This window comes from Elephantulus edwardii, unplaced genomic scaffold (genome assembly GCF_000299155.1).
Source record: "Elephantulus edwardii isolate Elephantulus edwardi_28Jun2011 unplaced genomic scaffold, EleEdw1.0 scaffold00083, whole genome shotgun sequence".
NCBI lineage: Eukaryota > Metazoa > Chordata > Mammalia > Macroscelidea > Macroscelididae > Elephantulus > Elephantulus edwardii.
The window spans coordinates 11,276,850-11,291,516 of record NW_006399833.1 but is presented as its reverse complement, the minus strand read 5'-3'; the positions used below and the strand labels follow the sequence as shown (position 1 = coordinate 11,291,516).

Here is a 14,667-nt window from a genome sequence, read left to right as displayed (position 1 = left end):
TTTTTTTACTTTATTATTTTTGTGTGCGTGTGCCGTCAAATCAGATCTGACTGGTACAGGAGGAGATTGTCCCTCCTTCCCCGGCAGAGCATCTGGTGGATTTGAACCCGTTCGCCTCTGGGATTGTAGTTGCAGCTCCTGGCCACTAATGATTTTTTAATACAACATATATATTTTACAGCATATTCTTTCTGTTTAATTTTCCCCCCATTCATTGTTGCACATTTTCCAAAAATACCTTTCTGTATATTACTGAGTTTTAAATTTAGTGTTTTCTACCATTTAATGTCTGATTATGGAGGATATTATAACACTATTTGGAAATGCATGTATTTTTACCATAGTGTTTTAAATAAAATGACATGTCTGGAAGAAAAACATTTTAAAGAGTTTAAGTAAGTTTGCCAGTTACATAGTAATCTAAAGTTTGTTCTCAGCCACTCTCTCAACCATCTCTACAAAGTGCTATAAGTGTTTATACAAAAGGCTGTGCAAGCATGTAAGAGGACCATGTGATCAAGCTTTAAAAGTTAAAATAGGACTGACATGGGGTGTTGAGGGGAGAATAGGGAAAAGAGTGGATAGATAATGAACGCTGCATTGGAACAGATGAGGGGAGGAACTGTCTGAAAGGTATATATGATTAGGCGTTGTATAACAATCTTGAACAAGAGGTATAATGCAAAGTGAACCTCAGGAAGGGAGTGAGGAAAATGTGCAACAATAAATTAATTTAAAACAAAAAAGTTACAACAGGCTTCTGGAGGCTGAAGGTGAAACAAGGGTGGGGCAGGAGAAAAATGTGTAACAATAATTTAAAACAAAAAAAATTACAACAGGCTTCTGGAGGCTCCAGGTAAAATAAGGGTTGGGCAGGAGAAAAATGTACAACAATAAATCAATTTAAAACAAAAACGTTACAACAGGCTTCTGGGGGCTGAAGGTGAAATAAGGGTGGGGCAGGAGAAAATGTGCAATAATAAATTAATTTAAAACAAAAAAATTACATCAGGCTTCTGGAGGCTTCAGGTGAGATAAAGGTTGGGCAAGAGAAAAATGTGCAGCAATAAATCAATTTAAAACAAAAAACTTACAGCAGGCTTCTGGTGAAACAAGGGTTGGGCAGAGAGAGAGAGACAGTAGAGAAATAGAGGCTAAAGGTTAGAGACCAGGTGGGACACCATCCAGAGTTAGAAGCAAATCAAGAGCATGAAGAAATGAGAAATAGCAGTTGTGGGAAACTACAGAATGGAGAATGAGGAGGCCGAAGAGGTAAATTTGCTTTTGCTCAATTTCATTTTCTGGAATTCAGAATGATATCATTGTTTTCTCCCAGGTAATTTATCCCTTTCCCTAATATTCTAGTTTTTCAGTGGTCCAAATTGAATCCACAGTGGTATATTCTCTCCATATTCTTTATACCTTCTGAAAAAGGAATCTTTTCAAAGATGTGACCTTCAGTAAATCTCCAAATGACTGCAGTTCCTATTTCTATTCTATTCTGTGCCTCTGGGTTTTCTGATGTACTTTCAGATGGCTCCCAACATGTGTGACTCCCCCCCCTTAACCACCTGGTATGGGTTTGTCTTCTATACTTTTAATAGTCTTGAATCTTTGTATTTTTTCACCCTGTGCCCTACCCTGAGCTAGCAAGTTCCATATGCTGCTTTACTGTCTGCAAAATTGAAAAACACTTAATTATTTTCTCTAAAATCACCTCCTTTGAACTTTAAAAAAATATTAGGAACTTGAAATATAGTTAAGAAGCCTTTCTACCCCAGTTTTTATTACAGGCCTATTATTCTTATTGAGTGCCTTGAGTCAGAACTGTCTCATTGCTGACCATCCAGCAGTTTCCCAAGGCAGTAAACTGCACAAGGAAGGAGATTACCCATCTTTCTCCCAAGAGTACCTGGTGGATTTAAATGCGTGCCTTTGGGTTAGGGACTCAAATTGCACACATTTGTATCAGGGGGTTCTTGTGGCCTACTGGTAAGAAAATGTGCTGCAATCTTGAAGGCAGGCAGTTCAAATCCATCAGCAGTTCAAATCTATCAGCAGCTCAAATCCATCAGACAGGAGAAAGACAGACAATCCCCTCCTATGTGTTTCAACTGCCTCTAGAAGCCTGCTGAAGGTCAGCTATGGTTTCGTTCTGAGTCAGTGGTACACAGCAAAGGCTACAATATTTTAAAGTCAAATACTGTTTCTCTTTAATTAAAGACAACAAATTAATTTACTATATAACTGCCACTACTAGTTTCGTACCTAGTAGCAGGTTTTTACATAAATATATAAATCCTTTAATATCAACATCCTCGAGTTTTATCTTTTAAAAATAGAACAATTTATTCTTTCACTTTTCCTCTAATGAACTACAGCTGAGAAGACTTAAATATTTTAGAGATGAACCCAAGATATCATCAAGGTTATAGACACAGGAACATTTTTTTTCTTTACAGTTATTTGCCTCACCAGCCTAATCCATGATTTGCAATTGAAAATGGCCAGATATATAAAGCACAAATATAAATATAAAAAATATAAAATATAAAAAAATATAAAGCACATCCACCTCAGTTGGAAATCACCGAGCTTTCTGTAGATATCACAGCAGAATGTTTTTGTTCACCTTATATACCATTCCCTCATTTTATGCGGTCATGTCTTTCAGCAGGCCAGCATCTCCAAATGCCCAAGCCACCTGTGATATGTTGTATACCATGTTGAGAACATTCTCACTATACCCATCATGCTTGAGGAAAAAATCTTTTTTCTCCTTCTTTCCCTCTTGAACAATTACACCTAGGGAAGATTGAAATGACCAGACTTTCACTTTTAGTACCTGTTTGTTCATGGAATTGTTGTTAAGTGCCGTTGAGTCATAGACAACTCATAGCAACCCTATGAACGGAAGGCCAGAGCACTGTTCACAGAGTTTCTGGAGGCAAGTCCTTTCAGAAGTGGATGCCACTCCTGCTTCCAAGCTTGTTTTAATCGGGGAGCTCCACCAAACACTGTTCATCATGGGTAACCATGATTGCATTTGGCACATCAGTGTCACAGTGTTTAGCATCACAGCAACCACAAGATACCTCTATACAGCAATTAACAGACCAGTGCTATACCACCTAGAAGAATGTTTCACAAAAAAAAACCCCAATTTGAACCAGGCCTGAGGGCTGCAGATTAAAATCACCCACCTTGGGGTTGGTACCATAACTTTCTGTCCACTAGGCCAATGTAGCTCTCTCTATGTTGTCTCTGTTATTGTTGTTAAGTGCCGTCGAGTTGTAGACGACTCATAGCCACCCTTGGGCTTGGTAACATATAATAAGAACAACAAGTAGGAAATTCTACACTCAAGCATTACCCATTGCTAATAGGGTGGTGGTGGGCTGAAGTAGTGTAACATCATCCATTCAGAAGAAGCAACCAATTTAGTAAGACCTTGCCCACATCCTGTGGATACACTTGCCCTATCTTGTGGATTTATCCTCTGTTAATCAATCAACCAATAACTTACTGAATACATACTACATTCAGGATCTTTCCACTTCCAAAGACTCTAGTTATTCACTTCAGAATATGCCTCCTAATTCACTGAGGTTAATTTTTTTTCCCTTTACTGAACCACATCTGGCCTGGTTTCTAGCTGTATGTGCTGTTTTAGGTGGTGTCTCCTGCCCACCCTAACTAACTGATACCTAGTGTGCACTGCCAGGTCCCAGCTGTCACAGCCTGGAAGCCCAGACTCCTCAGGCCCATGTTCTGACACTCTGCCTGGCTCTGTCATTCACCATATTGCTTGCCTCTAACTGGAAGAATAACTTGGAAATTGAAAACCTTTGATGGATTACAACCCTCATATTCTGGTTTTTATGCTCTGGTCTGTGAAATCCAGATTCTAATCTTTGTGTTGATTGTCAAGCAGTTTGCCCACTAGCACTCAAATTCCTCAAACAAAATTCAGATGTCTTCTTCAAGGTTAGCTCACTAACAATGTGATGCTGCGAGGGTGACAGAAATGATCTAGGATGGCAATTGTTGTGGTTATGAGCCATCAAGTCGCCTGAAACTCACAGCGACTCTGCAACATAGCTCTGAACCCTGCCCTATTCTGAGCAAGTTTCACTGTCTTCAGTACTCCTACCCACATTATCCCAGTCACTATGTCACTCAATCTCATCTTGGGGCTTCCTTTCCTGAACTGTCCCTCCACTCTTCCAAGCATGATATCCTTCTCCAAGGACTGGTCCCTCCTGGCAACATACCCAAAGTATGTCAGATGGAGCTTGTAAAAAATTCTTGCCTCCAAGGAACAACTTGCCTTCACCCTCTCCAGGACAGACCTGTTTGTTTTCTTGACAGTCCATGGTAGGTTCAATACTCTTCTCTAGTACCGCAACTCAAAGGAATTGATTTATCTTCTGTCATCCTTATTCATTGTTCAGCTCTCAGATGCATAGCAAGTAATTGCAAAGATCATGACATGGATGAGGCACACCTTAGTCTTCAGACTGACATCATTAGGCTTTAGCACTATACAAAGGTCCCTAACATCAAATTTTTCCAATGCAATTCATCTTTTGATTTCCTGACTGCTGGTGCCAAGGGTGTTGTAGAACTGAGCAAGCTGTAATTGTTAACAATCTCGATCTCTTCTACATCTATCATGGAGCTGCCAACTGGCCCAGTGGTGAGAATCTTTGTTTTTTTGATGTTGAGCTTCAATCTATACTTAAGGCTACAGTCCTTGATCTTCTGTAGCAAACACTTCAGGTCCTCCTCAGTTTCAGCAAGCAGGGTTGATGTCATCTGCATACTGCAGGTTGTTGATGAGTCTTCTTCCTCCAATTCTGATGCTACATTCCTCTTCATAAAGTCCAGCCTCCCATCTATTCCACATATAGATTTTTTTAAACTTATGGAGAAAGGACTCATCCCTGACACACTCGTTTCTCGATTTTGTATCATGGAGTGTTTCCTTGCTCTGTTCTGACAACTGCTTCCTTGTCTAAGCATAGGCTTTGCACAAGCACAATCAAGTGTTCTGGGGTTCCCAGTCTTCTTATTTGTTGTGGTCCACACAGTCAAATGCCTTGGCATAGTCAATGAAGCACAGATAACCTTTCCCCTTGTACTCTCTGCTTTCAGCCAAGATCCCTCTCACATTGGCTATGATGACCCTAGTGCCATGGCCTCTTCTAAACCCAGCCTGTACTTCTGGTAGTTCTCTGTCGATATACTGCTCCAGTTGCCTTTGGATAAATTAGCAGGATTTTGTTTACATATGATCTTAGTGGTATTGTTCAATAATTTCCACACTTATCAGGTCATCTTGTTTTCGAATGTGAATAATATGGATCTCCTCCAGTCAGTTGGCAGGGTAGTTGTCCTCCAGATCTCTTGGCACAGCCTGGTGAGCACCTCCAGGGCAGCATCTGTTTGTTGAAATATGTCAATTGGCATGCTATCAATTCCTGGGGCCTTGTTTTTTTGCTAATTCCTTTTGAGCAGCTTAGATTTCCTCCTTCATAACCATTTATCACCTCTTTTTTCCCCCATGCAATAATTTATTGAATGGAGGTCTGTATACAGGCAAACCTTACAATGAACTTAGACAATCAGGAGCTCCCTACACCCCTGGCCCTCTAGGGTGAGGTGAAGAGGGAGAAGACAGAAGGCAGAAGGGGCAGAAGACAGGCGGAGAGATGAAGCTGGAAAGGGAAAGGCAAGCATTATCATATGGTGCGAATCAATGTTTTCTTTAAGAAAAAAACTGTAACAATCTATTTACACCTGGTGACCAGGAGAGGGCAGAGGAGGCTAGCTTGGTTCTATTTACAAAGGATGAGGGGGAGGGAGTCTGAAGAGGTGGAGTCCTGGGGCAGGGTTAAGGGGATAGGAGTGCTGCATGTCCCCCAGCCTCTTTCTTCCTTCTTCTTTTCCCTCCCCAAAATCAGTTAAAATCCTCTTTAAAAAAGCTCACTGCAGGGATGTGAAGCTGGTGAGGGAGAGAGGGGAGATGTGGACAGGAATTAATTTCCACCATCGCCTCTTTTTCATATGTTGTTTTCATTAAATTTTCCTGTGTCAGCTGGTTTTTCCTGGTATACTCACTCTGTGTACTCCTTCCATCTTCTTTTTATTGCTTCCTGAATCATTCAATATTCTACCCATAGCATCCTTAAGAACTGCCACTCGAGGCTTGACTATGTTCTTCAATTTCTTCAGCTTATAAACAGTGAGCGAGTTCGGCCCTTTCGATTCTCTGACTCAAGTTCTCTGCTCATTTCATTATCATATTTGGCTTTGTCTTCATGAGCTGCCCTTTGAAATCTTCTGTTCAGCTCCTTAACTTCTCGGCGCTCTAGTGCAATATTCCGAGTCTCTTCTAGGCAGTGGTCTTATCTCAAAATATCTATTACATTTCCTGACTTCAAAATATTAACAAAAAATGTTCAAATATTAATTAATTTAAAAAGATTATTGCATCCCATGGACTACCAAAAGAGCAAGCAGATTTGTCTTAGAGAAAATGTGATCAGAGTGCTCCTGGGAGGTAAGGATGAGGAAGCTTCATCTTACTTAATTTGGTCATGCTTTTGGGAGGGACCATTTCTTAGTGAGGGACATCATGCTTGGAAAGTGAAGGGTCAGGGAAAGACAGGATGACCCTCCATGAGATTGTCTGACACATTAACTCCAGCAGTGGGCTCAAGTATGTCAGAGATGATGAAGCTAGGATAGGATAGGACAGCATTCAGAGAGGTTGTTCATAGGGTCCCTATGAGTCAACAATACGTGCCAGGCTCATAGCAGTTTGTGTCTGCCATGTGGAGCTTTCAGTGGAGAGGAATGAAAAATAAGAATTTAAACTATAGCAACAACGCAATACTTAACATAATTTTACCTTTAAGTTCTACAAAGAAGTGGAAATAAGTTAACGCGATAGAGAATTCTGGTGATGCACTTGGTGAGGAGTTTTGTGGCTGACCCAAAGGCATGCAGTTCTAATTCACTGGCTGCTCCTCAGGGAAAGACGGACAGTCTTCTCCTATGCAATTTACAGCTTCCGAAAACCTGCTGGTGAGTCAGTTCAGACTCCATGACACACAACACAACAATGAGATAGAAAATAACTGGTGGGTATTTTAAGTAGGAGAGAGCTCTGTTGGCCTTGTAGGTAGTAGTTTGAGTTCACCAGTTTTTCCATGGAGGACAGAGGGGCAACTCCTGTAAGCAATTTTCAGCCCCCTACCTGCCACAGGTATTATTATTTATTATTTATATATTTTTATATTTACTCTATTTTTATTCATTTTATTGAAAATTTACTGAGATTTTGGATTTCCATTCATTCATTGTTGCACACTTCTCCCTGCCCACCGCTCCCCTCCAGTTGGTTCTTTTCTTTGAAAAGTAAAAGACCAATTCTTTCATTGTTATACAATCCCTCCTCCAAAGTTCACTCCACTATGCAGCCTTAGTTCTGGACTCCTGTCATGAAAATAATACCTACTCATATATCCCTTTTAAACAGTTCTCTCATCTGTTTCAATGCAGTATACATAATTTATCCCAGTCCCTGTGTCAGTCCTGTTTTACAACAGTGACACTATTCAGTATTTGTCCTTTTGTGACTGAGATATTTCACTCAGCATAATGTCCTCCAGGGTCATCCATTTTGAATAATATTTCATGAATTCCTTGTTTTGCTTTCTTTTTTTGTGTGTGTACCGTCAAATCAGATCTGACTGGTACGGGAGGAGATTGTCCCTCCTTCTCTCGCAGAGCATCTGGTGGACTCGAACTGCATACCTCTGGGATTGCAGTGCAGCTTCTTGCCACTAGGCCACCAGAGCTCCCTGAGTTCCTTGTTTATCAATTTCTTTTTTGTGAGTGAACTCCTTTTATTGTGTGTCTAAGCCCTCCTTGCTCCCACGCCCTCATTGGCTGGCTCTGCACACAGGGTCACTTATAAGTCAGTTGCAATAACAACTACATCATCTCTGTTAGGTAGGGTGACAAGCAATGGCCTCCTTGAGGAAATGACTTTTGAGATGAGACCTAAATGATGAGAAGACAACCCTTAAATGATCTAAAGGAAGAAAGTGCAGAGAATCCTAGGCAGAAGGACTCTTCGAAGTATCTCTTTTCATCCCTAAAAGGAATACAAGAACAAATCCTTTGGCTTTCAGCTTGGAGGAGGCCTCGGTGCAACTTTCTTCATTCGTCCAGCATCTGGGTTCATCCGACACCAGCTACCTCCTCCATGCCGCCCAAATTCGACCCCAAGGAGATTACCTGAGGTGTTCCAGTGAGGAAGTCGGTCTGGCCCCCAAGATCTTCCCTCTGGGTCTGTCTCCGAAAAAGGTTGGTGATGACATTGCCAAGGCCACCGGTGACTGGAAGGGACTAAGGATTACAGTGAAACTGACCATTCAGTACAGACAGGCCCAGATTGAAGTGGTGCCTTCTGCCTCTTCCCTGATCATCAAAGCCCTAAAGGAACCACCCAGAGACAAAAAGAAGCAGAAAAATATTAAGCACAGTGGAAATATCACTTTTGATGAGATTGTTGGCATTGCCCGGCAGATGCGACACCGGTCTTTAGCCAGAGAACTCTCTGGAACTATTAAAGAGATACTGCCCAATCTGTGGGCTGCAATGTTGATGGCCACCACCCTCATGACATCATCGAAGACATCAAGAGTGGTGCTGTGGAATGCCCAGTTAGCTAAGGAACTACAGATGAAAATATTTCAATAAAGGATCATTTGTTAACCAATGGGGGGAAAAAGCTTTCAAAAATGCACTGGGCTCACTGAAAACAACACATTTGAACAAATGGGAAAAGTAAATTTACTCTTAAAGTAGCATTTCTTAAATTCTTCCATGTGTTTGGGAAATGGGGGGGTTATTTATGCCACTAAAAAGCTGGTTGCATTTTGTTGCTTTATATACAAATTTCTGAATATAAGGCAAAAGAAACCTTTGACATATCATTGCTAACTCACATAGAAAGCTATGGAAATCATGAAAAGAGGCAATAACTTGTGAAGCCATCAAATGTACTTTAATGTAGTTGTTTGAAGCCATCAGGTGGACCTGAATCTGTCCTTCTACACTTACTAGCTGTGTAACCTTAAATTTCTGTTTCCCAATGAATAACATAAAAAGTTTTAGAAATATCACAATGGTAATATCTGTAGAAGTGCTTAGCATGTTTATATATAATCAGTTCTCAGCAATTATTTGATAATATGCCATTAATATTGGAAGCAGGAGTGGCATCCACTTCCTACACAACATGCCTCCAGAAACTCTCTGAACTTTGATAAATGTCAATAGTTGTAGACGGGCTTCATCCCTTTTGTTCATAGGGTCACTATGAGTCATCCTCAACTCGAAGACAATCAACAACAACAACATGCCATTAATAATAATACATCTAAAATGTTATTTCAGAGAGATCTAGTGGCCTAGTGGTAAGAAGCTGTGCTGCAATCCCAAAGGTGTGCAGTTCAAATCCACCAGATGCTCCACTGGAGAAGGAGGGGCAATCTCCTCCTGTGCCAGTTGAATCTGATTTGACGGTACACAACAACAACAACAACAATGTTATTTCAAGATTTCTTAAATTTCACTAAGCTTTGCACCATTCTAGGCCCTGTGGAAGCTATAAAAGAAGATGTCAAAAGTTCTCCCTTTAGAAAGACAAATAGAGCAATAATCAAATAACATAATAAACTGAAGTACTCATTCAAGGGCCCTACATAGAGTCAGATTACCTTTGTTGTTGTTGTTGTTGAGTGCTGGCAAGTCAGAATCAAATTGTAGTTGAATCTTCAGCAGGTTTTCAGAGGCTGTAAATCACATGGTAGGGGATTGCCCATCCTTCTCCCACGGAACGACTGATAGAGTCAAGCTGCATGCCTTGGAGTTGGCAGTGCGATTCCTTACCACTAGACCACCAGAGTGCTTACTATATGCCTTTGGTGGTCTAGGAGGTAGAGAATTGTACTGCCAATACAAAGGTAAATCGGTCAAATCCACCAGCTGCTCCATGGCACAAAGATGAGAGATTTATAGCCTCTGAAAATTTGCTGCAGAGTAAGCTCTGAGCTGGTTCCAACTCAATGGTAATGAGTTAATTATATACCAGGAAGCACTTGTGTTTCTCACTTAAGCTTCAAAACAACCCTAAAAGGAAATTGAGGCAAATGGAGCTCATTTGGTTGGCACATGTCGGGGCTGAGATTTGTAACTCAGAGCAAAGTAACTCAAGAACTGTATTGTTTACTACTCCATCTACTGCTTTTATTTAATTGGAGAGAGGATATATCACAATGCCTGATTATGAGAGAGAAAATGTGATAGATCAGGTAGCCTTTGATGGTTATAGGCTATTGCTATTATGTGCTGTTGAATTGGAACCAAACTCTAGCCAATTTGGGGGAAGCTGTAAACTGCACGGGAGGAGATTACCAATCATTTTCCTGTAGAGCAGCTGGTGGATTCCAATCACCTGCCTTGAGGTTGAGAGCACAACTCTCTAACAACTAGGCCACCAGAACTCCCTTATAGGCTATTACTGTTTGTTGTGTACCATAGAGTCAGAACCGACCAATAGCTGACCCTCTGGCAGGTTTTCAGAGACCATTAATCACACTGGAGGAGATTGCCCATTTATAAACTATTAGGAGAGAAATTCTATTTCAGGAAGAAGAGCAAAGCAGAAGTTATAGGGGTGGAAACAAATAGTGTGTGTTAGGAATAATGACAGACCGCTGTGGCTCGTTTGTGTTCGGGAGAAGACCTAAGTATGTGTGATCATCAATTTACCTGTTGGGTTAAAAATTGCCTCACTTTCTCTTTTTTCACTCTTCCAAGGGATTTCAAAAACCTCTTCTTGATCTTGTCTTAGGCTCTTCGAAACCCTTCAGTCACTGTTCTGGTCTGTATTTGGACTTTTAAATCTCTACGTCACCAATGTGAAAGCCAGACACGAGTTCACAGAGTTCGTTGGAGCTACCATGTTTGGGACATACAATGTCATCTCTCTGGTAGTGCTACTCAACATGCTGATCGCCATGATGAACAACTCCTACCAGCTTATTGCCGTGAGTACTTCCTTGTTTAGCAAGGATGGTTACTTAGGGCTCAGGAGCAGCCATATTGACATGGAGCCCACTAGAAGCTCCATCTATCTGCTCAATTATTTGACCTTCATATTTCTAGTCATCAGACTGAATTAGGGAGCTCTGGCGGCCTAGTGGCACGAAGCTGAGCTGTAATCCTAAAGGCATGAAGTTCGAGGCCATCAGCTGCTCAGCAGGAGGAGATGGGCAATCTCCTCCTGTGTGATAAGCTGGAGGGTCAGCTATGGATCCATTCCAATTCAATGGTACACAACAACAAAAACAAGACTGAATTGTTTCTTTTTAAGACAACTTACTGTATTTAGGTTCATCAGTACAGTGAATCTTGCTAACAGAGAAAAGGGATACTCTAGTTACTAAAACTTTTTGGTTATCTGTTGAAAAAAAATGTGTGTGTGTGTGTGTGTGTGTGTGTGTGTGTGTGTGTGCGCGCGCGTGTGCGCATTTAATCTCTTCATCCATTTCGTTGCCTTAGCATGGTGAGTTCAAAGGTTACCAGGGCTCAGTCCTCTCCACAGTTGACTCAGCTGATCTGGTTCCCTAAGTGGGGGAACCCTAGTCCCCACTGCATTGCAAACGTCTCTCTCCCCAAGCTGAGACATTTTGAAAAGGACAACAGTAACCTCCTCAGATAGGGACAGGCTGGCTTTTGTTTGGTTGGTTTTTGTTGTTTTTTTTTTTAAATCGAGTATATGTGAATTAGGGAGCTCTGGTGGCCTAGTGCTAAGAAGCTGTGGTGCAATCCCAAAGGATTCAAGTCCCCCTGCTACTCCACTGAAGAATGCTCAATCTCCTCCTATGCGATTTACTGCCTCTGAAAATGGCTGGAGGGTCAGCCATGAGTTGCTTCCAACTAGATAGCACACAACAACTATGTATGTGAATTACTGAACTCCACTCAAGTAGTGATCATATCTGAATCTTTTTTATTATGATTTGACCATTTGTTAGTAGTGTGCATTATCCTAAAGGCATAAATGGATCAATGCCGGGCTGAAGTCACACTAAATATCTAACTTCATTTTGTTTTCTTATGACCTGCCAATCATTTCTATTAACAGTAGCTTCTGGTTATCTGAGATCCTATTTAGAGTGCTATCAATGATTTTTGGTGTTCAGTTCCTATTATGATTTCACCCCTGTGAATCCATCTGAATCTAGATGTTTTTGTTGTAGCACAGAAGGACAGAAGGCACATGATGAGAAACAAACAAATCTTCGATTCCTTCCTTGGTGCCATTTCTCAGATTTGAGAAGTCATTTAACCTAGTGGAAAGACAACTTAAATTTTTGGTATTACACAAACACAAACAACATCCTATTCACATTTATTAAATAACTAATACTGGAAAAAATAAGTCCTTATGCTGAATGTATGCAATCAATTTCCACTAAGGGCAGAACCAGAGAAATGGGCTCGTGTTACAGGAGATGACTTTTGAGTTACCTACTTGTAAGAATTTTCCAACCAGAAATGGCAATGAAATACATTCTCCTGTGTTGGTTTGTAGAATCTTTTTGTTGCTCAGAGGGGAAATCCTACTTGAATGGTTTCGATCTTAGGTACTTAATCAGAGTAAAGGGGATGAGAATATAAATTTAATAAAGTAAGAGGAGTTAAGACCTCATGTTGTCATTTATAATAGTGACCTGCATAACTCTGGAAGCAGGAGTGACATCCACTTCCTAAATAACATGCCTCCAGAAACCGTATGAACTTTGATAAATGTCAATAGTTGTAGAGGGGCGTCAGGTCTTTTTTTCATAGGGTTGCTATGAGTCGTGCTCGACTTGAAGGCAATCAGCAACAACAATGTAAATCACTTTCCAATTTCGGTCTTGGTTTCTTTATCCAGAAAGTAAAATGATTGAAAATTATGGTTTTAATGTCCCTATAAGGTCTGATATTCTGAATCTGAGGGTCTGCAGATGAAAAGGATAAACTTGTAAGATCCCTATTAGCTCTGAAAATCTGTTCATCAGTTGTTGAGGGTATTTTTCAAGTTTTAATAAAATAAATTTTATTTCACCATCAATTACATTCTTAAGTACAGCTTGGCTTCTACCTTGATTCAAACTGAAAGTAAAATCATTTTAGGCAATGCTTTTTGGGTCAGAAATGCAAATAGCAACGTAATAGAAATCATACATGTCAACATAATAAAAAGTGTAACAATGGTATAGTCTTTGAATTTCATGCTGAGCACTGTTTTCATTATGTCCCAACTCATTGATTTTTTTAGTATTTCCATTATTTTGTGTCCTGGAAATGGTTTATTTACTCTGGAGAATTGTCAGTGTGCAGTAGCATAGAACATATATTGAGGTTCAGTGATGTGGTTATGACACATAGACATATATGAGTTAGGTGTAACTGGTTAACTGTTAGTCTGCAGCATTTGAATCCTGTATTCTGCAAGTTCTTGCTTTATAAAATTTCAGGGCTCTGACGTCAGGTATGTAGATTTTTATAACTGCTATGTTTTATGGGTAGATTGGTTCTTTGTCATATAATATTTTGTTTTGATCAATTTTTACTTCAAGTATATTTATAAGATACTTATATTGCTAAGAATATTAATACTGCTTTTTAGATTACTGTGGATTTTTTTTTATTATTATTAGCTATCCCCACAATCGTTTGAGGGTTTTTTTACCCTTTTGCTCCTATGTCCTTCAGTGTATGCCATATTTTCATCCGCTTATATAAGAATTTTTTTATTATTGTATTTGTGTGTGAGGTTGATTGCTTCTTTGTTCCCATTTACATCCATTGTGTACATTTTTTTAAAAACAAAGTCCCTTTTATTAATTATTGCTGGTCTTGGTATTAAGAGTAATTTTTCTTCGTTTTGGTTAGCAGATCTATTTTCTTTCTTAGTGGATACACTAAGTTTTATAAACTTAATGTCCTACTTTTCAAACAATGCTATTTCTTAAAACTGCCTTTAACTTCTTCAGTGTGTAAAAATTCTGTATTAATCACATTTCCTTTTATTGCTCATTTCGACTTTGTATGCTAGATTTCCCATAATTTATTTTGTTGTGATATGTATTCAAGTGGCTACTCAATGTCACTATTCTCAGTTGCTGACTACTGTTGGTTTCCTTTCTGGAGGACTCTTCTTAATATTTTTGGTAGGTAAGGTCTAGTAGTTAGAAATTCCCTTAATTTCTGTTTGTCTGGGAATATCTTAATTTCACCCTCAATTTTGAATTACAGTTTTGCTGGTTATATTATCCTTAAACAAAGCTCTACCTCAGTTGCCCTTTCTGTTAGTCTGTGTGTGTTCTGTTGTACATAGGATTTTCAGAGGCCTGCTATTTCAGAAGTGGATGGCCATTGCTTCTTCCTAGTCTGTCTTAATCTGAGGAAGAAGTTCAAGCTACTTTGAAGGAAATAGCAAAAAATAAGGCCCTGGGAATAGATGGTATACCAATTGACATATTTCAGCTAACAGATGCTGCCCTGGAGGCTCACCAAGTTGTGCCAAGAAAT

General features: G+C 39.9%; 1 protein-coding gene across 1 annotated transcript in view; it reads left to right on the top strand.

The window, feature by feature from the left end:
* Positions 1 to 14,667, top strand: part of TRPC5 (transient receptor potential cation channel, subfamily C, member 5) — a 263,323-nt gene that overhangs the window by 175,190 nt on the left and 73,466 nt on the right. The window contains exon 6 of the mRNA XM_006889931.1: positions 10,934 to 11,129. Within this exon, the coding sequence (XP_006889993.1) occupies positions 10,934 to 11,129 (196 nt within the window). The remainder of the gene's footprint in view (positions 1 to 10,933; positions 11,130 to 14,667) is intronic.